At 49.9% G+C, this 24,347-nt stretch overlaps 2 protein-coding genes across 7 annotated transcripts in view; one reads left to right on the top strand and one right to left on the bottom strand.

The window, feature by feature from the left end:
* Window positions 1-20,686, top strand: part of UBN1 (ubinuclein 1) — a 38,587-nt gene extending 17,901 nt beyond the window's left edge. For 3 of the 6 annotated variants that reach the window (XM_033235825.1, XM_033235830.1, XM_033235826.1), the window contains exons 8-18: window positions 7,117-7,187; window positions 8,481-8,610; window positions 8,784-8,902; window positions 9,124-9,252; window positions 9,435-9,581; window positions 11,135-11,185; window positions 11,283-11,328; window positions 12,463-13,680; window positions 15,124-15,364; window positions 15,637-15,726; window positions 18,413-20,686. In XM_033235825.1, the coding sequence (XP_033091716.1) occupies window positions 7,117-7,187; window positions 8,481-8,610; window positions 8,784-8,902; window positions 9,124-9,252; window positions 9,435-9,581; window positions 11,135-11,185; window positions 11,283-11,328; window positions 12,463-13,680; window positions 15,124-15,364; window positions 15,637-15,726; window positions 18,413-18,462 (2,292 nt within the window). In that variant the 3' untranslated portion in view covers window positions 18,463-20,686. The remainder of the gene's footprint in view (window positions 1-7,116; window positions 7,188-8,480; window positions 8,611-8,783; window positions 8,903-9,123; window positions 9,253-9,434; window positions 9,582-11,134; window positions 11,186-11,282; window positions 11,329-12,462; window positions 13,681-15,123; window positions 15,365-15,636; window positions 15,727-18,412) is intronic. The other 3 variants (XM_033235827.1, XM_033235828.1, XM_033235829.1) reach the window with 2 other exon arrangements.
* Window positions 20,687-20,835: 149 nt separating this feature from the next.
* Window positions 20,836-24,347, bottom strand: part of PPL (periplakin) — a 58,042-nt gene continuing 54,530 nt past the window's right edge. Inside the window, exon 22 of the mRNA XM_033235824.1 lies at window positions 20,836-24,341. Coding sequence (XP_033091715.1) covers window positions 21,678-24,341 — 2,664 coding nt within the window. The 3' untranslated portion in view covers window positions 20,836-21,677. The remainder of the gene's footprint in view (window positions 24,342-24,347) is intronic.

Genomic DNA, 24,347 nt, shown 5'->3' with positions numbered 1-24,347 from the left:
ACTTTGGGAGGCTGGGGCGGGTGGATCACCTGAGGTCAGGAGTTCGAGACCAGCCTGGCCAACGTGGTGAAACCCTGTTTCTACTAAAAATACATAGCTGGGCAGGGTGGCGCATACCATAATCCCAGCTACTTGAGAGGCTGAGGCAGGAGAATCGCTTGAATCCAAGAGGCGGAGGTTGTGGTGAGTGGAGATGGCGCCAGTGCACTCCAGCCTGGGCCACAGAGCGAGATTCCATTAAAAAACAAACAAACCACCATCACCACCTTCAGGATATAGCAGCTCTTGGCTGTTTTCCTCCAGTGACTGGGAATTGATCCCTAAGCCCTGAGAATTGTCTGTTCAAGTAACATATTTCTTAACTGTAAACCTGGCATAGATCATTAGTTGTAATATCATTTACCTTTAAATTAAAATAGCATTTTACCTTAAGCATCAGGACTTGTGATGCAGCTCTAGTGGCACTCATAATCTACAGCTGTAGGTTTTAAACCTGCGATTCTTACAGTATTTTAGAAGCATTGTGACATATAATATCCTTTGTGTTTTAGGGCAGGGTAAATTGTCAGCCACTGCTAAAATGATTTTCTCACTTCCAAAAACTATTTGAACACCGTATATAAAGCAAATAAAGGGTCTATTCCAGTCTCTATCTCATCTTTGTCAGCTTGTGTTCAGCATTGGAAATTCAAGTATTGCATTTGAATGTAATGATTTAAATGAATTGTGCCATGTTGGGGTTTGGAGTATCCCTTAAGTATGACATTGAGGTGGAAGTAGCTGAATCTGAACTTGGTGTGTGGGAGCCTACTGTCCTATATTTGCTCTCAGAATTCATGTTAAACAAACATTACTCCTTGCTCTTTTTAATCCTCCGGTTCGTGATCACAGTGTTTCATAGCTTCTGAAAGTCTTGTTAAATCATTTAAGGTCTATGTGATGATAGCTGGTCATTAGGGAAAAGTCAAAACCAAATTCTTGGCTGTGTCCCCACTCATGCCATAGGTTGTGTTCTAGTGTGAAAACTTGCTGTTTCACTTCCTTAGGAAAGATGGGGGCAGATTTAGTGGCAACAAAATGATATAACCAGAAACAGCATTGGGCTCTGGTGCAAGAAAGCGAAACTGAGTGAACACCTTGTTAGGCAAGCTGCCTTGCCTCAGTGGTTGCCAAATGTCGGTTAGCTCTTGGACATAACAAACACAGGGTTCAGGATCCCATAGTCAAGGTGGGCCTGGGGCCCGGTGGGGAGCTGGTGACCAGGAGAGGCTGATGTTCTCGTTTGAAAATATGATATTCAGATGTGAAGATATTTGAGTCTTCACATTGCCCTTCTCCTATAACAGCATTAAGAAACTTTGAAAATGGGGTGGCAAGTGTGTAGAAATGGTCCGTCCAGCCAATATAAAAACAATTTCTAGTTGGATATTTTCTAGCCTCTGTATATGTTTTTATGCAGCTGTAATTATCGTTGTGAATAACTGTTTCCTGCCTTTTTACATAATACTGTAAAACCCTCATCACTTTTCATGGTTACATTAAAAAGGTGGCTTATTTGAGAAAATTGCTGAATGCTACTCCGAAGGGTCCTCAGGTGTGCTGTTCGGACCAGGGCCCTGCTATCGGGGCACTTGGAGGCCCCACATGTGTGTGCAAATGCTCTGGACCCCTGACCCTGCTGAGAATCTGCTGGGAAACATAGTCTTCCCAGGGAAATAATGCACTGGTATACACAAATTGCTTATGATTCCAAAAGCCACACGTGGTTATTTGGATCCTTAATAAGGAGTCCATCCTAGATCTTGAAATGGACATCACATTTTTAAAATTTAAGGTAAACCTAATGTATGTAACTGGAACATTAGCAGTGTTACGTGTTTCTCACTTTATTTTTCATACCCCTGATTTTTCCCCCCTTTTCCCTTTATTGTAAGATTGGTTAGACTTTACGTCTTGGCCCTAGATGGCACACAAATCAGTTTCTATCACTGTCTAGAAAACACCTCCGCAAAATTGACCTTATCAGAGCAGTTCGTTTCTCGTGAGTCTGGCCCCACGCTCATGGCTGCATTCAGCTGGCAAGTTGGCCAGGTGCTGGCAGGGCTTTTCTTTCCTGGCCTTTCATCGTGCCTTCTTCAGGGCATGGTGGTCTCAGGGCAACATCTCAAGAGGGGAAAGGTGGAAGCCGCAGGACCCTTGAGAGCTAGCCTTAGAGGCTATGTGGATCACATGACTTCCACCGCACTTTTGGTCAGAGGAAATCACAAGAGCCGCCCAGATCCAAGGATTAGGGAGCTAGGGTGCACCTCTTAGGGAGGAGGATTTCTTTGTGGGAGGAATCTTTGATCCTGGTTTGTTGCTGCTGCTGTTGTTCTCTTTTGTTTTTTTTTTGAGACAGAGTCACACTCCGTCACCCAGGCTGGAGTGCAGTGGTGCGATCTCGACTCACTGCAACCTCCCCACCTCTGCCTTCTGGGTTGAAATGATTGTCGTACCTCAGCCTCCTGAATAGCTGGGATTACAGGCGTGAGCCACCGTGCCTGGCCTGTGCTCCTGTTTTGTATTCTGCCACAATACATAGCAGATTCTCATCCCATGTGTATTGATCCCTTAGGGGAAGAAACTTTTTCTGGGAAGTGAAAGTAGACATATCTTTTAACTAAATATGGTACTTAAAACTTTGAAAAATATCTTTGAAAACTTGTGTATGTTAAAGAGGTCCTCTGAGAAGGAACCTTAGTGATGCCTCTGCCATCTTCACTTGTATAGGCCCCAGGGAACAGTGATTTGATGGCCTTACCCTGCCTCTCTTAATATGCGTTGATGGTGTCTTTTGTCTTGGTTGTTGGCAAGTACCGGTGCTGACAAAGCTCAGGTTTGATGTTCCTTTGGGTTATTGTCTTGAGGTAGTTTGACAGCTGTTCAGCCTCAGGCTGTACAAATAATCCAGATCTGTTTTGGTTCTGTTTAGTCAAGCATTACATAGAGACAATACCAAGAGCAGGAATGAAAGAGACCGTATGTCACCCATTCTACTATGCCCTTCTGTAGAATTAGAACCCCTCATCACAAGAAGTTCAGGGAGAGATGGATCCAAAGAGAATAAGGTAGAGGGAAAAACAAAACAAAACAAAACAACTTGTTTGATCTTTTTTTAAAAAATCATGCCAGATTTTCTCCTACTCAGCAAAAGCAGGTACAGTATATAAGGTTTAGAGCTGGGTGCTGAAAGGCTACAAGTGGCTTTTCTTAGAATAAATAAAACAGCTCATTAAAAGGCTGTTGGAACTCTTATAAATCAGCATGATTGGGATGTTTAACTTCGTTTCCTAGTTAACTTAGGATTGATTAATTTACACAACTTCTGGGGTAAGAGTGTCTCTTTTTAGGGGTGAGGGACCTCATTTATTTTTGGAAGACTATCATGTATATCCAGTTGCTCTTTTAATTAGATTTACTTTAAAATGCCGCAGTCAACTCTCTTCGGTATAAAGCCAGACCCTCAGAGATATTGTCTGTGCAATTCAAAAGGTTTCAGAAAAATATTTTTAAAATTACATAATATTATTTAAAATATATTTGAACATTGCATAAAGATTACATAGAAAGCTTCTGAAATATTGCACAAATGGCTATCTAAACAGAAAATTTGGCCGGGCACGGTGGTTCATGCCTATAATCACAGTAGTTTGGGAGGCCGAGGTGGGAGGATTACCTGAGCCCAGGAGTTCCAGACCAGCCTGGGTAACACAGTGAGAAAAAAAAAAAATCTAAAAATTAGCCAGGCGTGGTTGCATGCAGCTGTAGTCCCAGCTGCTTGGGAAGCTGAGGCGGGAGGATTGAGCCCAGGAGGTCAAGACTGTATGAGCTATGATCACGTCACTGCACTCCAGAATGGGTGACAGAGTGAGACCATCTCAATAAAATAAGATGCCGGGCATGGTAACTCACGCCTGTAATCCCAGCACTTTGGGAGGCTGAGGCGGGCAGATCACTTGGAGTCAGATGTTTGAGACCAGCCTGGGCAACATGGTGAAACCCCGTCTCTACTAAAAATACAAAAACAAATTAGCTGAACATGGTGGCAGGTGCCTGTAATCCCAGCTACTCAGGAGGCTGAGGCAGGAGAATCACTTGAACCTGGGAGGTGGAGGTTGCAGTGAGCCAAGATCACGCCATTGCGCTCCAGCCTGAGCGACAGAACAAGACTCCGTCTCAAAAACTAAAATAAAATAAATAAAAGATAATAAGATAAAATTTGATTGGAAATTTAAGCTGTCGATGGGTCTGACTGTGGCATATGAAATACATGTTAATTAGTTGGAATTAATGTGAGGGTGCTTCTGGATCTTATAACTAGCAGTGTAAGCTTAAGCAAAAAAAGTTCAGTTTTATTTTTTCTCAGACTAATATAATTCTAGTACCTTCCAAGTGCCAAGGTAGAATTCTGAATGTTTCTAAGAGGGTAAGAAATTGGCATATGACTGGGTGAAAAGTCATGCCATTTTTTTTTGTTACTCATCTGTGGATTTCACCCCTCTGGGCTTTCCCCTAGCCAACGAATCTGGAGAAGCTTGAGGTTTGCGTGTTTTCTTCCAACTTAGCTATGGTAGTTTGTTGTCAAGCTTCTCTCCCTGTGGTGTGCCATCTTACAGGAGTATCCTCACTTGTTTGTTCACTCAGTCAACATTTAGTAAATATTATGTGACAGACAGCCATGGGAAATATATTGATGAATAAGACTCAGTTCTTCTTTTTTTTTTTTTTAAGATAGGGTCTTGCTCTGTCACCCAGGCTGGAATGCAGTGGCACGATCTTGCCTCACTGCAACCTCCACACCCAGGCTCAAGTGATCCTCCCACCTCAGCCTCCAGAGTAGTTGGGACCACAGGCATGCACCACCATGCCCAGCTTCTTTTTTTTTTTTTTTTTTTTTGTATTTTTAGTAGAGACAGGGTCTTATCATGTTGCCCAAACTGGTGCGAAACTCCTGAGCTCGAGTGATCCGCCCACCTTGGCCTCCCAATGTGTTAGGATTACAGGTAGGATTACAGGTGTGAGCCACCCCGCCGGGCCAAGGTTCCATTCTTGTCTTCCATGAGCTCGTTACATAAATGGACCCGATAGATATGCAGATGGTGGACTATAGTACAGAGCAGAATGAAGTAAGCTTTGTGATATCTGAACAGCCAAATAGCCCGACTTAAGGGGTAAAAGAGAGGCTCTTGGGGGGCATATAGAAAGCAAACTGGAGGTATCAGGCTTGCCCGGCCTCCTGGGGAGGATTCCCTAGGAGAAGGCAGGGAGCAGAGCTGAAGATGGGCAAATTGATGAATGGCTGGGCCAGATCGTGGAGGACCCCTAAGTGCCATGTGAAGGATTTTGGGTTTGATACTAGGCTTGGAAAGAGCTGCTGAAGGGTTCTGAAGAAGGGAGTGGTGGTCTTCAGGTTGGAGTGCAGTTATTAGAAGTGGGGAGCACAGGCGGAAGAGCAGAAGCCAGTGGGGCTGGTGTAAGTTGAGTTTGCAAACCAGAGGGTTATCCATCCACAGAAGTGCAGTTGACCCTTGAACAGCACAGGGTTGAGCTGCGTGGGTCCACTTAAACGCAGACGTTTTCTAACCAATTGTGGGTCGATTTGAGGGATGCTAAATCTGTATATACAGGGCTAACTTTCTGTATAGACGGGTTCCTCAGGGCTGACTGTGCGCTTGGATGTTGGTATATCAGGGGTCCTTTAACCAGTCCCCTGCCTATACCAGGCGTTGACTGTAATTGGAAATTACTCGGAGATAACTGGAAATTCTGGTCCAGAGCTTAGATGAGAGGGTTTAGGGCTTAGTTTAGATTTGAGTGTACAGTTGTCTGTGTTATTTTGCAGCCCTGAGGGGGAAAGAAGTTATTGGGAGAAGTGGGTTCTAGCGAGAATCCTGGGGTCTGCCTATGGAAAGGAGCTGGTGGAGGAGGCAGATGGAGTAGTTAGAGTGGTTGGAAGGGGTCCCAGAGGATGCAGGGAGAGGAAGGTGAGTAGGGGAAATGGGGGGGGGTTAACAGTGTCTGCAGTTTCAGAGGGGTTGATCCCTTCATTCTAGATAGTCACTTTATCACCCTTGTTTGCTGTCGTTATTGTATATCATGTCTGATTTCAGACATTTTATTTCACGCAAAGCCTTTAGACCAGCAGCTCTTGGGTTTAGATGAGTGGCTCCCAGCTCTCTTTGCACATCAGCATCTGCAGGGCTGCTTTGAAAGAGTCCTTGGGCCACTTTTAGAGAGTGCGCATTCTTGAGTCTCCTTTCCAGAGATTGTGATTTACGTGGCCCGAGTTGCTCCAAGCTGCCCAGAGAATTCCAGTATGCAACCAAGTGTGAGAACCCCGATGCAGACTTCACAGGACCCATGATGCGGACTTCCGCAGGGCCTGCTCTCTTGTGTTTCCGCAGTGTCGTGACTGCCTGCCATGGTTGCTTCAGGGGTCTCTGAGCTTGCCATCCAGGGTGTGTGTTAACTGTGTTCTTTTGGAAAGCAAACTAAGACTGTACTAAAACTCCTATAATCTGGTGTTAATAGGTAATATGGTGGGTTAGTTGTTCACATGGTCTGGCTAATAGCTCGTGGTATACCGTAAGTAGATTAGGAATTGTCAAAGAGTTTAGATGTCCTTAAGTGCCAGAGCTGCACATTTTTATTGTTTTTGTAGATAAAAAGGCCTTTAAATCCTATGGGCTGGTTGAAGTTCTTGAATATTTTTGTGCTGTAGATACATGGAAATCCCAACTAATGGTGTAGTTGATAGTGTATGGGCACAGGGGTTAGTTGGCCTTTTTGGCCTCTGGCCAAGTGCATTGTGATGGCTTTGACTCTGTGATTTTCTTTTCTGTGACTGTTTTAAGTCCTGGGAAGAACTGGCAGCCCACAGATGCTGCAGCAGCATTTGAAAAGAGAATATTGATTGCAGGCGAACTTAACCCGGGATTAGGGTGGAGTTGGAAAGGTGGCAGTGTGATTGTATCGACAGGTGCTCTTCATGGAGCAGTGACTCCTGTGCCTGTGGGTGAGTGTGAGGGACGTGTGGGGAAAGTGCACTAATGGTTGTTACTATCTGCTGTGCACCAGGCTGCCAGAGCTGCTGAGGGGGAGAGCAGACAGAAGTTCTTCACCCAGGATATTAATGGAATCCTATTAGAGTGAGTATCGTCTGTCTATCTGTCTGTCTGTCTGTTTCTGCTATTACTGAGCTTGGGCCAAGCCAGCCAGGGGAGAATGGGAGTATAATTGAACTGCATAAAGGTGACCACCAATGAGAAAAAAGAATTGGATTAACATGGTTTCATTGTTGTTTTTCTATTAAAAAACAAAACACAACAGGGACACCAAATACTTGTCTCCAGAAGTGATAGACCTCCCTGATCTTAGGCAGCAGGCATTAATAGCATATGATAATCATGGCCTGTTGGAAGAGGATTTCTTGGCAGGTATGACAGGAGGAGAGAGAGAAGGTGTTGCTTGCCTGTCTCTGAGAATCCTGAAGAGTGAGAGACAGCCTGGTGGCCTCAGGGGTCTGTTCTGCCTTGGGTGTTGCTTGGCGTCCCTGACCATTCCCCTTGCTTGCACTCCTGCTCCTCATGCCACGTGCGTCATCCCTAATGCTGTTCCCACACACCTGAGCCTCTGAGACACCACGCTGTGTGAATCGGGTTAAAAAGCAGAAGAGCAAATGTCTGTAAACCCAGACTGGGAAAAGTGAATCCTTGTGGCCTGGCCTGCAGTGTTGCCGCTTTTCTCCTGGTTGCAGTTTGTGACAGGAGAAGCTTGTTGCTCAACAGCTGAGGAGTTTGTGTATGTAAGAATGGTTGTCAAAATGTGGGTGTTCTACCAAATGGCCTCGCCTGGCCAGAACTGGGATTGGCCCCTTGGGTCAGGAAGTGTGGGCTGCAGAGAGCACCTGAGCATTGGTGCGGTTGATAGGGTTGTGTCAACAAGGAACCTGCTTGAGCGTGCCAGATATGGACAGCTCAAGGCATTGAAGAGAAATATTTTTTTGCTTATGTAGATGGAGAAACTGGAGGGGTGAGGCTTTTTCTGACCTCTTAATGGTTGATAAAACTGGGGACTAGGGGGAAAAAGAAGAAATGCTGCCGGGAAGTATTTCCTGTCAACCCCAAGTAACTCATGATTTTCCACTTTGAAAGCTTGAAGTGCTTCAGAGTTTGTTCTCCTGGGCTCTGGTTTCCTGGTCTTGTTTTTGACCTGAGAGCCTTGACCCACGTTACCTAACTATGTTCATCAGGCTTGGGACTTGGTCTTGTTTGTCGATGGCTGAAGCTGTGTTTCCTTGGGCACTCAGTTACATTGTGTGACCAACAAGACAGGGTCTGAGCTGCCTTTGGCCCCTAGCTTTCCTCTCCACGTGTGGTGAGCTGATGAAGACGAGAGTTGCCGTGAGCTGTAGCCGGTGGTGACTGTGTTCTGTTCTTCAGCATAGAGGCGCAGACTCGGGAGCTGAGCAGTCAGGTCCGCTCTGGGGTGTATGCCTATCTCGCGTCATTCCTGCCCTGCAGCAAGGATGCCCTGCTCAAGCGTGCTCGGAAACTTCACCTCTATGAACAGGTGGGTGACCCTAGAGTGAAGCCCTTTGGCTTTGGGGCCTGGCGGAGGGGCGACTGAGTCTTAATCAATGCTGCATCTGCTGCCCCACTGCCTCCTTGTGATCATCCTGTTGTGCGTCCTGAACGTAAGAGCGGTGTGTAAACCTGCCTTGAATTTTGTCCCACTCGTCGCAGGGGGGGCGTCTGAAGGAGCCTCTCCAGAAGCTCAAGGAAGCCATTGGCAGGGCAATGCCGGAGCAGATGGCCAAGTACCAGGATGAATGCCAGGCACACACGCAGGCAAAGGTTGCCAAGTAAGTTTGTCCTGGCGCTTGGATGGCGCGACTCTCCCGTCTCTTGCCTCTTCCCCTCCCGTTTTTTCGGTGTGTACTGCCATTTCTTCAGGAGCCTCTTGGCTCTTCTTTGGCCTTTTCTCCTTCTCTGTGAAGTCCCAGTTGTGCAGAGGGTGAGGGGAGAGGTGGTGGGCAGGAGCACCTTGGGGCCCCATGTAATTCTAATTCTGTTCACCCTGTAGGATGCTGGAAGAGGAGAAAGACAAGGAGCAGAGGGACCGGATTTGTTCGGATGAGGAAGAAGATGAAGAAAAAGGGGGCAGGAGGATAATGGGACCTCGGAAGAAGTTCCAGTGGAATGATGAGATCAGGTGTGCCCCCACTGGGACTTGGCCTCTTTGGAGGGTTGGTGGGGCAGTGTCTGAGCACGTCCCCTATTGCTGACAAAGGTTAGGCTCATTTACTTTCATCAGGGCTGCTGAAAGCACATGATTGGAACCTTGAAGAAGCATCTGGAGTAGTTTGGAGTTTCTGATTTCTGCCTCCTTCTCAGGGAGCTACTGTGCCAGGTGGTGAAGATCAAACTGGAGAGCCACGACCTGGAGAGGAACAACAAAGCCCAAGCTTGGGAGGACTGCGTGAAGGGCTTTCTGGACGCGGAGGTCAAGCCCCTCTGGCCCAAAGGCTGGATGCAGGCCAGGTGAGGGCTGTGTGCTGAGATGGGCATCTGTGCACTCAAGACATGTTTGAACGCTGCTTTTGTGCCAGGCCAGCAGGATCCCTGCCCACAGGGAGTCACTGTCTAGCTGCCTCAACTCTGATCTCACCTGAGTAATTGGGGGACATGCAGGTAGCTGGGAAAGGGTGTTCTGGATCTTCCTGGAGGAAGGGAAGTTGCCTGCAGGGTTTTGTTTTTGTCATATTTTTTGTCCCACTTCAGGTTGAGGTTTGGCCTCCCATCTCAATATGCACTTTCCTTTTTTTTTTCTTTTTTTTTTGAGACGGAGTCTCGCTCTGTTGCCCAGGCTGGAGTGCAGTGGTGCGATATCAGCTCGCTGCAAGCTCCACCTCCCGGGTTCACGCCATTCTCCTGCCTCAGCCTCCCGAGTAACTGGAACTACAGGTGCCCGCCAGCATGCCCAGCTAATTTTTTGTATTTTTAGTAGAGATGGGGTTTCACCGTGTTAGCCAGGATGGTCTTGATCTCCTGACCTCGTGATCCGCCCGCCTCGGCCTCCCAAAGTGCTGGGATTACAGGCGTGAGCCCCCGCGCCTGGCCACACTTTCCTGTTTGAACATACAGGCTGCTGCGAGCATTTGAGAGATGGGTTCATCTTGGGTCTTTCCTGATGTTCCTGAAGAAGCCTCATTTGCAGGGAGCAGGGCTGACTCCTTATTGGAACTAAGTGCCAGGCTTCCGTCTCAGAGGCTACCTTGTATGAAGTCGCTTCCTGTGAATGAAGTTATTTCTGTCCATACATGGGACAGAGAAAGTTAGCTGGAGTGATTTTCTTGATTGGACCTGAATCATCTGTTGTGCGGACAGATCTTGGAACCTTTGAAATTGCAGTCCTCTCCACATAGTCTGGACTCATGTGAAGAACATTTTTTGTTGAGTTTCTCTGGACAAAGACGCGCTGGGTCACTCCACGTTTTATTCCTGGATTGGAGGGAATAGGCAATAAGGAAAGTGCTGTGCCCTTTAGGGAAGCATCACCATGAGAGGTTTGAGGCAGAGCCATACATTTTCTTGGTAAAGGCCAGACTCAGCCTTTGGGCAGCCAGTGTGGCCCATTCCGACCCTCTCACCAGGAATTTGGCTCCCCAATCCATTGACCATTTTTGTGTGTGTGAGGGGAACAGAGTCTCGCTCTGTTGCCCAGACTGGAGTGCAATGGCACAATCTCGGTTCACTGCGACCCCTGCCTCCCCGGTTTGAGCAAATCTCCTGCCTCAGCCTCCCGAGTAGCTGGGATTACAGGCGTGCACCACCATGCCTGGCTAATTTTTGTATTTTTAGTAGAGATGGGGTTTCACCATTTTGGCCATGCTGGTCTTGAACTCCTAACCTCAGGTGATCCACCTGCCTTGGCCTCCCAAAGTGCTGGGATTATAGGCGTGAGCCACTACGCCTGGCCAATTGACATTTAATGAGGGATAGCCACTGAGTACTGGAAACACTAGCAAAGCTCTGGGAGTAGTGTCCCAGCTTTCTGGGGTGTGTACAGATGCCTCGTGTTCTGTGTCTTTCAGGACTCTGTTTAAGGAGAGCAGACGAGGCCATGGGCACCTAACTTCAATCCTGTGAGTGTCTTGTTATTTTCATATCTCAGGACAAATGTTGTTTTTGGTCTCCTCTGAATATTCTCTAAACCTTTTCTGTGCTCATTCCTTTGAACAGGGCCAAGAAGAAAGTTATGGCTAACCCCTCTAAAATCAAGGTGAAGGTGAGTCAGTTTGCTCAGGTCACATGTCAGCTATGCTCATCTCCCTGCAACTATGCTCTGGAAACCTGTCAAGTGACTGTGGAAGCTCATTGATCTTTACTGGTCTGGGGACAGCTACTCAGGATGGCATTCTTGAAGTTATACCGGGACAGAGACCCAAGCCACTTAACCCCCCTCTAGCTTTGGTTCTACAAACAGTACCCAGCTGACCCAGTTCCTGGGGTTCTTGTGGGATTAAGTGGGATCTTCTTGGCAGCCCTCTGAGGAGTCAAGAGCCTCTGCAGGTGTGAAGGTATTACGCTGTGATCTTTGTATGGAAGAAATACACCCGAGCCAAGTGCAGTTTAGCTTGGAGCCACAGCAGAAAGAAAAGGCGACTTTGTTGAGACACCAGGCAGAAATGGAGGGCAGTACAGTGGCTGGAGAATAGACATTGTGAAGATTACCTTGCATGTTGCAGAAACCTCTCAATGTAGTAAAAATGGCTGTTTATCAACATTTTTTCCACTTCTTAGTGTGGTGCCCTTAGCCATGCCTAAGCAGACTGAGAGAATGAGATGTGCAAGTCATTTACTCCTAAGTATCTGTTGAGCTCCCACAATGTCCCAGACACACTGTATTAAGCACCAGGGATGCAGGAGTGAAGCATTAGACCCCATTCTTGTTCCCATGAAAAACTCACTCTTCTTTGAACCCAGTCTGAGGAGTTAGGTGCTGGGAAAAATCAAGGAGGAAAAAATAGCTGCTTTAAGCAATTCTCATGCCATGCCTTGGTCTGATTGCAGTTAGGAGTGCGCTAAGACAGTGGGAATGCCAGTAGGCAAAGTATCTCTTCATGAGAGTCTTACACTTTTCAAAACAGAAGAAAATTTCTCCTGGTAGCGTGTTTGTACTTAGCAACGAAGCATGCCGGGGTAAACCCAGCCCTGGCCAACCAGATACTCGCCAGGGGTGATGAAGCCATGGCATATAAAGTCAAGGTGGGCGCGGCTCCTGTTCTCTCCCACCGCTTGTTTTGTAATTATACAGGAAGACCCAGTTTTTTGCGCCTCAAGTTCACGTTTATATCCTCACAGCAGGCCAATGTTGGAATCTTTGGACCTTTCTAACATCAGCATTTCTGTTTTCCTTTAGGAATCGTCTGTGAAGCCTGATAAAAAGGTTTCTGTCCCATCAGGACAGGTTGGTGGCCCCATTGCTTTGCCCTCAGATCACCAGACAGGAGGCCTGAGTATTGGGGCCTCGAGCAGGGACCTCCCATCCCAGGCATCGGGCAGCCTTGCTAACCCTCCTCCTGTCAACCTGGAGGACTCGTTGGATGAAGAGTTGATCCGCAATCCAGCCTCCTCTGTGGAAGCTGTCTCCAAGGAATTGGCTGCATTGAATAGCAGAGCAGCTGGGAACTCTGAATTCACACTGCCTGCACCCTCAAAAGCACCTGCAGAAAAAGTTGGAGGTGTTTTATGTGCAGAAGAAAAACGGAACTTTCTGAAGCCCAGTCCTTCTGCTCCACCACCGGCTAGCTCTCTGCAGTCACCCCTCAATTTTCTGGCAGAACAGGCTCTGGCACTGGGGCAGTCCTCTCAGGAGAAAAAACCAGAGAGTTCTGGCTACAAAGAGCTGTCCTGCCAGGCTCCCCTCAATAAGGGCCTGCCAGAAGTACATCAGTCTAAAGCAAAGCACCACAGCTTGCCACGGACGTCTCACGGGCCCCAAGTGGCAGTTCCCGTGCCTGGCCCCCAGGTCAAAGTCTTTCATGCTGGTACTCAGCAACAGAAAAACTTCACGCCCCCATCTCCGTTTGCCAATAAGCTCCAAGGCCCAAAGGCTTCTCCCCCACAGTGTCATCGTTCCTTCCTGCAGTTAGTGAAGACAGCGGCCAAAGGCCAGGGCTTCCATCCCTCTGCACCAGCCACCTCAGGAGGCCTGCCAGCCTCCAGCAGCAGCTCTCACAAGACCCCAGCCTCGTCCTCTTCTGCCCTGAGCCATCCAGCAAAGCCACACTCAGTCAGTTCTGCAGGCTCAACTTACAAGAATAATCCCTTTGCCAGCTCTGTCTCCAAACATGGGGTTTCTTCTGGCAGCTCTTCCTTGGGAGGAACACCAGTCCAGAGTTCTGCTTCTGGGAGTCTGGTCCCTGGCATACAGCCTCCCTCCGTGGGACAGGTCACCAGCCGACCTGTCCCAAGCTCAGCAGGGAAAAAAATGCCTGTTTCCCAGAAGTTGACCCTGGTAGCACCTCCAGGCGGTCCAAACGGAGATTCCAGTGGAGGGACCCAGGGAGTGGCAAAGTTGCTGACCGCGCCCCTACCCTCTTCAGTCAGTGGTGTGACATCGTCTACCTCCTTGTCAGTGAGTATCCGGCATAGCACCCTGCCCTGCCCCACTCACAGGGTCCTTGGGGATGAGGTTGCTTGCCTTGCCCCGGCTGGAGAGAGAGATCTAAAACCACAGGTCAGGTAGGAAGAGTGGGCTCAGACGTAGGAAAGGAGACCGGGCTCCCTGTTCTCAGGTATTCACTTTTCTGGTGACAGGAAGCCCAGGATGGCCTAAAGCTTCTTCTGAAGAGGGCCAAGGGAGCTAAAAGACAGCCAGCACCATGCCTCTTCGGAGGCTGGGTCTGTGTGGCACAGAATGAGCCACAGCACTCGCCTCTGTGACCCCTTGCCTCTCTGTCTCTCTAAACAAGGCGGATGGAAGTGCTGTCTTCTCTCAGTTGAGTCATGTGGGGGTGTTCATGGACTAGGAATAGCAGGATCTTCTAAGAGTGATTCTGTTGATTTTTGAAGGACAGAGTCCAGTAATTAATGTATCTTGCTTGTGTGTAATTACAGCAGGTTGGGGAAGAGGGAATGAGCATTTCTTTTTCTTTTTCTTTTTCTTTTTCTTTTCTTTTTTTTTTTTTGAGATGGAGTCTTGCTCTGTCACCCAGGTTGGACTGCAGTGGCGCTATCTCGGCTCAACTGCAAGCTCTGCCTCCTGGGGTTCACGCCATTCACCTGCCTCAGCCTCCCGAGTAGCTGGGACTACAGGAGCCCCCCACTGCGCCCGGCTAATCTTTTGTATTTTTAGCAGAGACGGGATTTCACTGTGTTAGCCAGGATGGTCTCGATCTCCTGACCTCGTGATCCGCCTGCCTCAGCCTCCCAAAGTGCTGGGATTACAGGTGTGAGCCACCGCGCCCGGCCTCTTTTTTTTAATATATAAATGAAATGGTTGCAAAGACAAAACCATAGAAAGGCCTGTTGGAGGTCTTACCTCCTTTCCTGCACCCACCACCCCTGTAAGGTAACTAGGCTTTTTAATTTTTTGTTTATTTTCTTTTTAAACAAAAGATTAATAAATATATACAAAGGTGTATATATGTGTATATGTATGTATGTGTATGTGTATAAATATATATGCACATACACATGAACATTTATGGATATCTATATTACATTTTTCCCTTCACAAAGGAGCCTTTTTTTTTTTTTTTTTTTGTTGTTGTTGTTGAGACAGAGTCTGGCTGTGTCACCTAGGCTGGACTGCAGTAGCGTGATCACAGCTCACTGCAACCTCTGTAGGAGACATATTTAGTATCCTGCTTTTTAAAAAATTATGTTCCCTGGAATCCATTCCATGTTGGTTCATAAAGACTGTCCTGGGTCCTGTCTTTGGGGCTGCAGGGTCGGAGGGTGCCTCTGAGGGCCATCTGACATGGATGTGTGTGTCCTCCTTTGTGTTGCCAGGTTTGGTGTGAGTCAGCCATGAACAGGACTGGAGTTCTTACCTCTTGATGTGTTTCTTCCCTAGAAAGGAGCGAGTGGGACCGTGATGCTGACCGGCTCCTCTTTGATGGCTTCACCCTACAAATCCAGCAGCCCAAAACTGTCTGGGGCCATGAGCTCGAACACCGTGGGAATTATAACCCCCGTCCCTATTCCTGTCCACGTGCTCTCCTTCAGCGCTGACTCCTCTGCCAAAGCAGGGGTCTCCAAGGATGCCATCGTCACAGGCCCCGCCCCCGGGCCCTTCCACCATGGCCTTGGCCACAGTAAGTGCTTCTTTGCTGCCTGTGGTCACTTGGGAACCTCTAGATTGTGGCCGGGGTCCTGCTGTCGTGTACTCTGGTTCCTGTGTTTGAGTCTGGTGTGTGACTGTGGGGAACATCTCCGGGAACTGTGCCGAGCCCCCACTGCCCCTTTGGGTGTGGTGCCCAGACTGGCCTGGCAGGTTGTCAGGGGCTCTTGCCTGCTGGAGCTGCTTTTCCGTGCCTGTCTTCAATGTGTGTGTTTTGTTCTTTTCTCCCCTCCTGTTTTCTCTCAGGTCTTCTGGCTGGCTTGCACTCCAGCCCGCCCCATGCAGCGCCTCTCCCACACGCTGCCGTGCCCACCCATATCCCGCAGAGTCTGCCAGGTAATGACCCGACGGTCAGTGTGCCATGCGCACCGTGTGCCTTCGCCCTCTCCACCCCTAGGTGCTTTGCCACTGCCAAGGTCTTGGTGTCTTCGCCTTGTCGCTGTTGTTTTGGTTTGTCCTTTGAGGCTCTACTTTGTCAGTACTCAGGGTGACATGCACTTCTACTCTTGAGGTTTCCTCTGGTCCCCACTTGGAGCTGCCGCCGGGTCAGCCTCAGCCTGTGTGATCACAGGGAAAGTTGCGGGGGGGCAGAGTGGGGCGGTTTTGTGTATGATGGAGGAGTTCCTAACCCTCGGCTCGCTTTTTCTCTTCAGTTAAAAAAAAAAAGGAAGGTAGGCCGGGCCCGGTGGCTCAAGCCTGTAATCCCAGCACTTTGGGAGGCCAAGACGGGCGGATCACGAGGTCAGGAGATCGAGACCATCCTGGCTAACAGTGTGAAACCCTGTCTCTACTAAAAAATACAAAAAACTAGCCAGGCGAGGTGGCGGGCGCCTGTAGTCCCAGCTACTCGGGAGGCTGAGTCAGGAGAAGGGCGTGAACCCGGGAGGCGGAGCTTGCGGTGAGCAGAGATCCGGCCACTGCACTCCAGCCCCGGCGACAGAGTGAGACTCTGTCTCAAAAAAAAAAAAAAAAAAAAAAAAAAAGGAAGGTAATGGTGCATCTTCTCCAAGGGCTAATTGGGTACAGCAAGGTTTTGAAATACAAGCTGCTCCATTTTCAGATGTGATTGCTTAACAGAAGACTCTCTAAACTTTGTTTCCATTAAAGGGAAAATCCAAGTAGCAGCCAGAGGCCACAGTGCAAGACTTTGAGAGGAGCAGCTTTAAATCTGTCCAGGTGTAAAAACTCCATCAAAACAGATTTGGAGGCACAGCAGGCATGTGGCCGGCACCCCCCTTAGAATAGCGCCTTCTGAAATAGGGAGCCTCTAAAAGCCTCAGGCTTGAGGCTGGTCTGGTAGCACCTGAGAAGAGGGCTCAGGTGCCCCGGGTTGGCACCTTTGCATTGAGTGCATCTGCCTCACCCTGTCCCAAGTCTGCGATTCTTGGGTACGCCTCCTGGAATTCTGGCATGGGAAGTCTCATAGTGTCTCGGCTTTGACCTAGCATTCTTCCTACTGTAGACCTACCTCAGACATGACCAGGGTGCTACTTGGATAAGGGGAGAGCCACTCTCATGGAAGACAGCTGAGGTAACCCTGGTGAACTGGTGCCAGGTGAAAGGAAGGGCCCTCTATGCTACACGTCTCCCAAGTTACATCCGCCTCATGATGTGCTGTGGCTCCCTGGCACCATGGCATCATAGTAAACGCCAGAGACCATATAGGGCAAGACTCAATCTGGTTATCTCCACAGTGGAAGTTGTGCTGCTTTGAGGGGCTAAGCCTACAACACTAGTGACTCCTCCTTTCCTTGGGAGGAGAAGTAAAGTGCAATGACTTCTCTACCAACTAGAGGCTGCAGAGCCAGCTTGGTAAGAGCAGGGGTCTTTCCAAAGTCAGGCTGCCCTGCCTCTGCTTACTCTCAGGAACGTTACTCTCAGAAAAGCAAAGTAATTGAGGCCGGACCTGGTGACTCACACCTGTAATCCTAGCACTTTGGGAGGCCAAGGCAGGAGGATTGCCTGAGTCCAGGAGTTCAAGACCAACCTGGGCAACATGGCAAGACCCTATCTCTACATTAAAAGAAAAAAGTTAGCCAGGTGTGGTGGCATGTGCCTGTAGTCTCAGCCACCCCCAGTAGTATATAGCTTCAATGAGGAGGAGGACATTGAATGTCCCCAACAAGAGGAGATGAAAAACATTTGAGGTGACGGATATGCTAATAACCCTAACCTGACACTACACGTGTTAGGTGTCAGAACATCACTGTGTACCCCATAAAATATGTATCATTATTATGTGTCAGTTTTTAAAACTGTTTAAGGCTGTCAGAGTCTGGATGTGGTGGCGTTGAGAGGCAGGAGGATTGCATGAACCCAGGAATCAGAGGGTATAGTGTGCTATGGTCATACTTGTGAATAGCTGCTGTTTGGGCAACATAGTGAAACCTCATCTCTTAAAAAAAAGTTTTTTTAATCAGTTTAAAAGTTCGGGGAAAAAGAAAGTCAATCAGAAAAGCAACTATACCAAAACGGTTATCCATGTGAGCTTCTCTCACTTCCTTAGATGGACTTTAGCTTATAGGATGACACGAGATGCAAGTAAGCTATTTGCGCATTTTGGCTGTGTGACTTGTGTCTGCATTGCTTTCCTTTCTTCTGTGGACTGAGAATGCTAGTCCTTTGAATTTGTCTTTACAGGACCTGAGGGTCTTTTGATGGTAAGAGAATGATCGATCATTGCTGCCTTGAGTTCTATGTGATCGTCAGGCCTTGCCTCAGGATGGCAATTGTAGCCTGAGATGACGTAACCCAAGTTGCATAGCAGAGTTGCTCTATTGGGAACACTGTGCTGAGTGACCACCAACCTTCACAGTGCTAGTGTGCTTGCAGGCTGCGGCCAGGAGCAGTGTACACAAATAACCACTGGCTGGTGTCTCATGGCTTGTTTTGAGCTCTGGAACACTCAGCATTTGGTGACTTTTGCTATTTAGATGTTTCCCTTGAAGTTTTGTTGCTACTGCCTTAAGGAAATCAGAGAGCCTGAAAAACTTGTGTTCTAATTTTTCTTACTCTTTTCCAGGTGCTTCTCAGCTTCACGGGAAAGGGCCTGCTGTACCACGGAAATTGTGACCGCTTCAGAGGCAAGGCTTGCCACTTGGGTCTGGGTGGAATCAGAACGTGCAGGTCTCCCAGGATGGACACTCACTGCGCCCTTTCTGCTGCTTGGTGTTCTTCTGGAGGAGCGTGAGTTCTCAGTGGAGCGCTTCTTGGCACTTCTGACATGCCTCCCACGGAGGGAGCTGGGTCCTTGCTGCTCAGGAGGTGCAGACTATCCTGTGCTCTGGGCCTTGCGGCTCTGTTGCTAGACGGTTGTTAGAGGGGCAGCTCTAGGCTGGGCCGTGTGCTGGGCCATGGTGGGAGGCATGGTGTTTACAGGCTCTGGTGGCAGAGCAGTTGGCACACCTGCGGGTGAATCTGCCTGACCCCCTTGCATTTGGTCAGAGTACCTCAGAGCACCCCACTGCTCAGGGGCTCCTTCTGGCCGCAGTAAGCTCCCTGGATGGTCACAGTGCCGCCTCATCCCCAGGCTGTGTGCTCAAGAGAACAAAACCCAGGCCAGAGCCACAGCTAGGAGACCTGCGTTGTCCCTGCAAAATACTAAGAACACCTAGGGTGTGCGCACTGTGGGGGCCAGTTTCTCCTCGGAACATGACAATGAAGCTCTTTTAGAGAACAGACCTTTGTAGATTCAACAATTGTGATAGGATTTTTACAGACACCTATTTTGGGCTCAGTTTTCATCATTACCATTAAATGCATTGGATAGAAGGGGACTGTTCTTCACACATCATGTTATAGGAAGACATAATTCCAGTGCCTTTATGGTGGAGCAGAATTCGACCACACAGGTCCATTCAGCCCTCTGAGTGGCTCTGAGGTGAAGACCTTTTTAAAGCTACGTCTGTATTCAAGACAAAGCCAGTTTTGAGTTTTTTACACGTGCACATCATTATCTGTGCCGTCCTGACTAGAAGGGTGTCTGGGCCCCCAAATTCCAAGTCCCAGTGTAGCCAGGGCTCCCATTTTGCTTTTCCAGAGTTTGTGGAGTTGGACTGCAGAGCCCAAAGCCCTTCATCTTTCTGAGGGTCAAGGATACCAGGGGTCCCGAGTCACAGATAGACATTCCAGTTTGTCTTCTTAGGAATCATTCGTAGGCAGTGCGGCAGAAGCAGGCCTCTGTGAAGTGTCTGCCAGGTAGAAATAGGCCTTGAAGTCCTGGGGCCCTCCAGGCAGTGGGGTTATGTGTCGACTTAAGGATGATGTACGGAAGAGCTTGAGGAGTGGATCAGAGAGACTAGGACAGTTACTGCAGAGCTCCTAAGTCACCACTCAACCAGTGGCTGTTTCACAAGGATTTTGAGGGCACTTGCCTGTCCTGTGAGGTCTTTGCCACAAGGTGAGCCTGAACTGACTGCTCCAGCTAAGTGATCTCAGGCACGTTGAGAGTATAGTGTCCTCAGCACGTGCACCTGGGGGAAAACGGATCGCTCTTGGCTCTTGACTCCCAGGGTACAGCGCCCAGTAACTCATCCTTCATTCAGAGGTTTACTGGCCTTCCTGGTTTCTCAAGGAGCAAGACCTCTGTCCGCCCTTTGGCCCGGCCTCTGCTCTGACTCCTTTTTTACATAAGAACCAATCTGTGTTTCACATTGGGCTAAGTGGATTCCTTATCCCTTTATTATATATATTTTTTGCAACTTGGATTTCCAGTTTGTTTACAGAGTAGTCTTAGGTAGTAGCAAAAGAGCCAAAGAAGAGATTTGTATTGCTGAGCTCAAAGCCAAGCAGAGGCCGGCAGTGGAGGCTGAGCAGGGACTCTCCAGGCTTCTCTGCCCATAAACACCCAGGTCCCAGCCCCTCCTTCCTTTCCCTTTGGTGCTCCCTCCTCCCCATGTACCATTGCGCGCGCAGCTGGAGCAGAATACCCTCATTTTTAGGAATCTAGTGATGCCTCTTGCCTCAGGGAAACGTTTCTTTGATGGGGAGTTTGAGATTTCTTTTTGTTTATGCTTTATTTGTGGTAATGAAAGAGCGAATGACTGAACAGCCATGGCAAGGCAGATCTACAGGCGAGGCCGCAGCAGAGGGTAGGGCAGAGCGGCCTCGGGGTCTGGGGGCTGCACGGGTTTCCTTGGTGCAGCGAAAGTCTCTGAGCACTTACCGGGCGTGGCCGTTTCTTATGTGTGAGAGGGGCTGTGGCTTTTGTGCAGCAACTATGTTGGTGTTAGGGGTGGTGTGGAGATTGTTAATCTTGTATAAAGTGATTCAATAAATTGTTTCAAGGTTTCCAAAACATTTTTTCTCACTCTTGTTTTTCTACCCTGTGGAAGTAGTACTTCCTCTAGGAGCTGTTATATATGGAATATCCATTTTGGCTGAAAGCCAAGAGGGAGTGGGGGAAATAAGCCTTGCATGCAAAAGAAGAAACACGTGGACCGTAAAAGTAGACTCCAGCCACCAGGTTTATTTTCATGCTATAAATAAAGTTCCCTATTACTTCCCATTTTCTTATGTTCTACATGAGATACAGAGAACCAGAAATTCGCGTGGTGAATAATCAACTGTTTTGCATACCTAAATACCAATGAGATAATAAGCGAGACTTGTAAAGCACTGAAACTAAGGCTAACAGCAACACAATCCACTATCAAAGGATTTAAATGCCAGAACTGTGAAACATTCTCTGTAGGTGCCAGGACAGTCTGGCTGACAATTAACGTCCACTCTAGCACCGAGGCCTGGACACTTGTGGTTTCTGTTCACCTTTGCTGGCTTGGAGCCCAAATCTGTCTTATGAGCAGAGTAACTACTGAGGAGGCTTCTCTGATGGAAAGTTGGTTTTAAGCCAGAAATCTGGAGAGATGTCACGCCAGGCAGCAGCCCCCACGGGCCCAGGCCTTTGTGGGGCAGTGTCACTGGTGTGCCACCAGTACCCATGCTGCATGGAGTGGGCTTGGCTGTTGTGGTTGGCTTGTGCTTTAGTGGTTTTCAGATTGTGTGAAGGTGTCACGAGGAGTTTGGAGTGTATAGGAAAAGGCATCGCAGTTGTCCAATCATTGGAGGATGAAGCGGCTCACTCAGGGTGAACGATGGTTGGAACGAGAGTTGCCTGTCTTCAGCCAGTGCCTGTCCCATATGTGGGCTGGACTCTGAGCAGCCTGGCAGCAAGGGTGTGTATAAAATGCTTGGCCTACACCAGGGCTAGGGAGAAGACGACACCAGGGAGGTCACAGCGTCGGAGGAGAACCAGCATCTGCCGCTACGAAGAGTTACAAGAGCTGTGCCTACTTCTGCCCAGATACCAAGACCGCCAGCTCCTGGATGGACATGTCCTTGCTGACGTAGCGGTCATACTGAGCAGGGGTCAGCCTGCCGCTCTGCAGGGCCTCTTCGATGGAGAACTTCTTGCCAGACTTCCTGTCGTGTATTACTGAGGACTCCCCATTAGGACCCTTCACCGAGATCTCCTCCCAGTCGCACTCCTGGCTTCTGAGTTTCACGAACATGTTCCAGTCGATGAGCCCTGCGCGGTGGGCTTCCTCCGGGGACAGCTCGCGGCCTGTGTCGGGGTGGATGACTACGATGGAGCGCCGCAGGTGGTTCTCCCGCTGCTCCCGCTTGACAGCCACGGAGCCCAGACGTTTCTGAAGCTCGTCGATCTCGAGGTCTTTGTCCTTGGAGAGCCTCTTGAGGTCATCCAGTTCCCTCTCCAGGGACCATAGTCTGGAGTCATGGTTGGTCCCAGAGTCCGCCATGGTCATGTTCCGCAGGTCTCGTGTTTCCGTCGCTGCCATGTCAATTTCCGATTGGAGCCTTCGGGTCTCCAGCTGCAGGTTTTGCCTCTCCAGCTGTAATTTGTGGTTCTCTTCCCTTAGAAAGTCTAGTTCCTTGGATGACTTGGAGTTATGGAATTCTAGCTCCGAAAGTCTGGCTTCCAGCCGGCTCACCGCAACATCCAGCTCGCGCTTGCTGCGGCTCTCCTCCTCCAGGTTGCTCTTGAGCCTCTGGACCTCGTGCTCGGTGTCACCCTTCTCCACCTGGATGCTCTCGGAGAGCACCACCTTCTCCTTGACCTCCGCCTTCTCCAGTGCAGCCAGTTTCCTCCGGAGGGGCTCGAGTTCACCCTCCAGGAGCTGCCGCCGGTGCTGCTCTTCTTCCAGCTGGAGTCGGAGCAGGGCATGCTCTCGGGCCTGCCGCGGGTCCTGCTGCAGCACCACCTTCTGCTTGCGGGTTACCTTCTCACGGGCCTCAGCTTCTTCCTGCTCCAGCGCTGCCAGCCGCTGCTGCAACCGCTGCACCTCGCGCTCGGCCTCCCTGCGGGCCTGCCGCTCGCGCTCCAGCTCCTCCAGCTGCCGCTCAAGCTCGGTGCGCCGGTGTTGCAGCCTCCGCAGCTCTGCCCGCAGCTTGTCAATCTGTCGCAGCTCCACGTCGATGCTCTCGGCAAAGGCGCACACCTCGGCCCGCAGGCCTGGCTCCTCCTCATACCTGACTACCTCCTGCTGCACCACCCTTTCCTTCACCAGCGAGAGCTCCTCCTCCTTCTGGGCGATCTGCTTTTCCTGGGAGGCCCTCTCCCTCTCCAGATCCACTTGCTGCTTCTGCTCCTCTGAGAGCTTTGCCCTCAGAGACTCCACCTCCTCCTTGGTTTGAGGGTCTTCTTGGAATTGGAGGATCTCCTGGACCACCTCTTTGGTCTGGACCTGGGGTTTGGTGTCTTTCAGGGCCTGGATTTCCTGCTTGAGCTGGTAGATCTCTAAATCACACCTTTCAATCAGTCTGGTCTTGTCCACGATCTCCTCCCTGAGCCGCTGAAGCTCCTTCTCCATCTCGGGGTCAGTTTTGTACTTAATGACTTCCTTAGTCACCTCTTTGACTTCCACCTGGGGGCCTCGCCTCCTGAGGGCCTCCAGCTCGCTCTGGTAGCTCCGGAGCTGCTCCTCGGCGCCCCGGTACTTTCGCTCTTGCTCCACAAGCTCCAGGCGGAGGTTGGCCACCTCACTCTCCGCCTTGGGGTCTGGCCGCACGATCTCCCTCACCTTCTCCTGCACCACCACTTTGGCGTTCTCCTCCTCCAAGGCCCATATCTTCCGGAGCAGCTCCGTCTTCTCCCTCTGGCTAGCGCGAGCCTTGGCAGCCTCGTCCTCGTATTGGTGGGTGAGATCGCTGACCTCCCTCTCGGTGGCTGTGTCCTTCTCCACCTTGAGCACCTCCTTGACGGTGATCTTGCCCTCAGCCATGGCCCGCTCCTTCTCCAGCCTCTTGAGCTTCTCCTGGAGGAAGCTCAGCTCCTCCTCCTGCTTCTCCCTGAGCTGGCCCTGGCGCTGGTGGTCCTCCTGCAGCTGCCGGTACTCTGCTTCCAGCTGGGGGTCATTCTGCAGTTTCACCACCTCTTTCTCGGTGACCTTCTCCTGTGCCCGGCTCCTCTCCTCGGCCAGGGCGGCCAGACGCTGCTGCAGGAGGAGCACCTCTGCCTCCCGGGCGCCCTTCTGCCGCCTCAGTGACTCCAGCTCCTCCCGCAGCTGCAAGACCTCATCCGCCTGGGCCCTGTCGGGCTCAATGCGTAGGACCTCCTTGACCACGTACTCTTGCCCCCCATCCCTGGTCTCCTGCTCCAGGGCACGCAGCTGCAGCTGCAGTGCCTCCAGCTCCTCCTGCAGCAACTGGTTCTTGTGCTGCTCCTCCGCCAGCGTGTGCTGCAGCTGCTGGAAGCTCTCCTCCAGTGCGGGATCCGGCACCTTCTTGAGCACCTCCTTCCTCACCACCGATTCCTGAGGCCCCTGATTTCTCAAGGTCCGGATTTCTTCCTGGGTGCTCTTGACCTCGTTCTCCAGCTGCTGCCTCCGCTCAGTCTCCTCATCCAGTTGCTTCCTGATCTTCCACGCCTGCTCCACTCCAGAGTCTGGCCTGTTCCTTTGCAGGGTCTCATGGGTCACTTCGACTTCCGGCTGCTGTGA

The sequence above is a fragment of the Trachypithecus francoisi genome, unplaced genomic scaffold (genome assembly GCF_009764315.1).
Source record: "Trachypithecus francoisi isolate TF-2019V2 unplaced genomic scaffold, Tfra_2.0 Lachesis_group15, whole genome shotgun sequence".
Taxonomy (NCBI): Eukaryota; Metazoa; Chordata; class Mammalia; order Primates; family Cercopithecidae; genus Trachypithecus; species Trachypithecus francoisi.
Note: the sequence above shows the minus strand (reverse complement) of the source record. Positions and strands in the feature narration are given on the sequence as shown.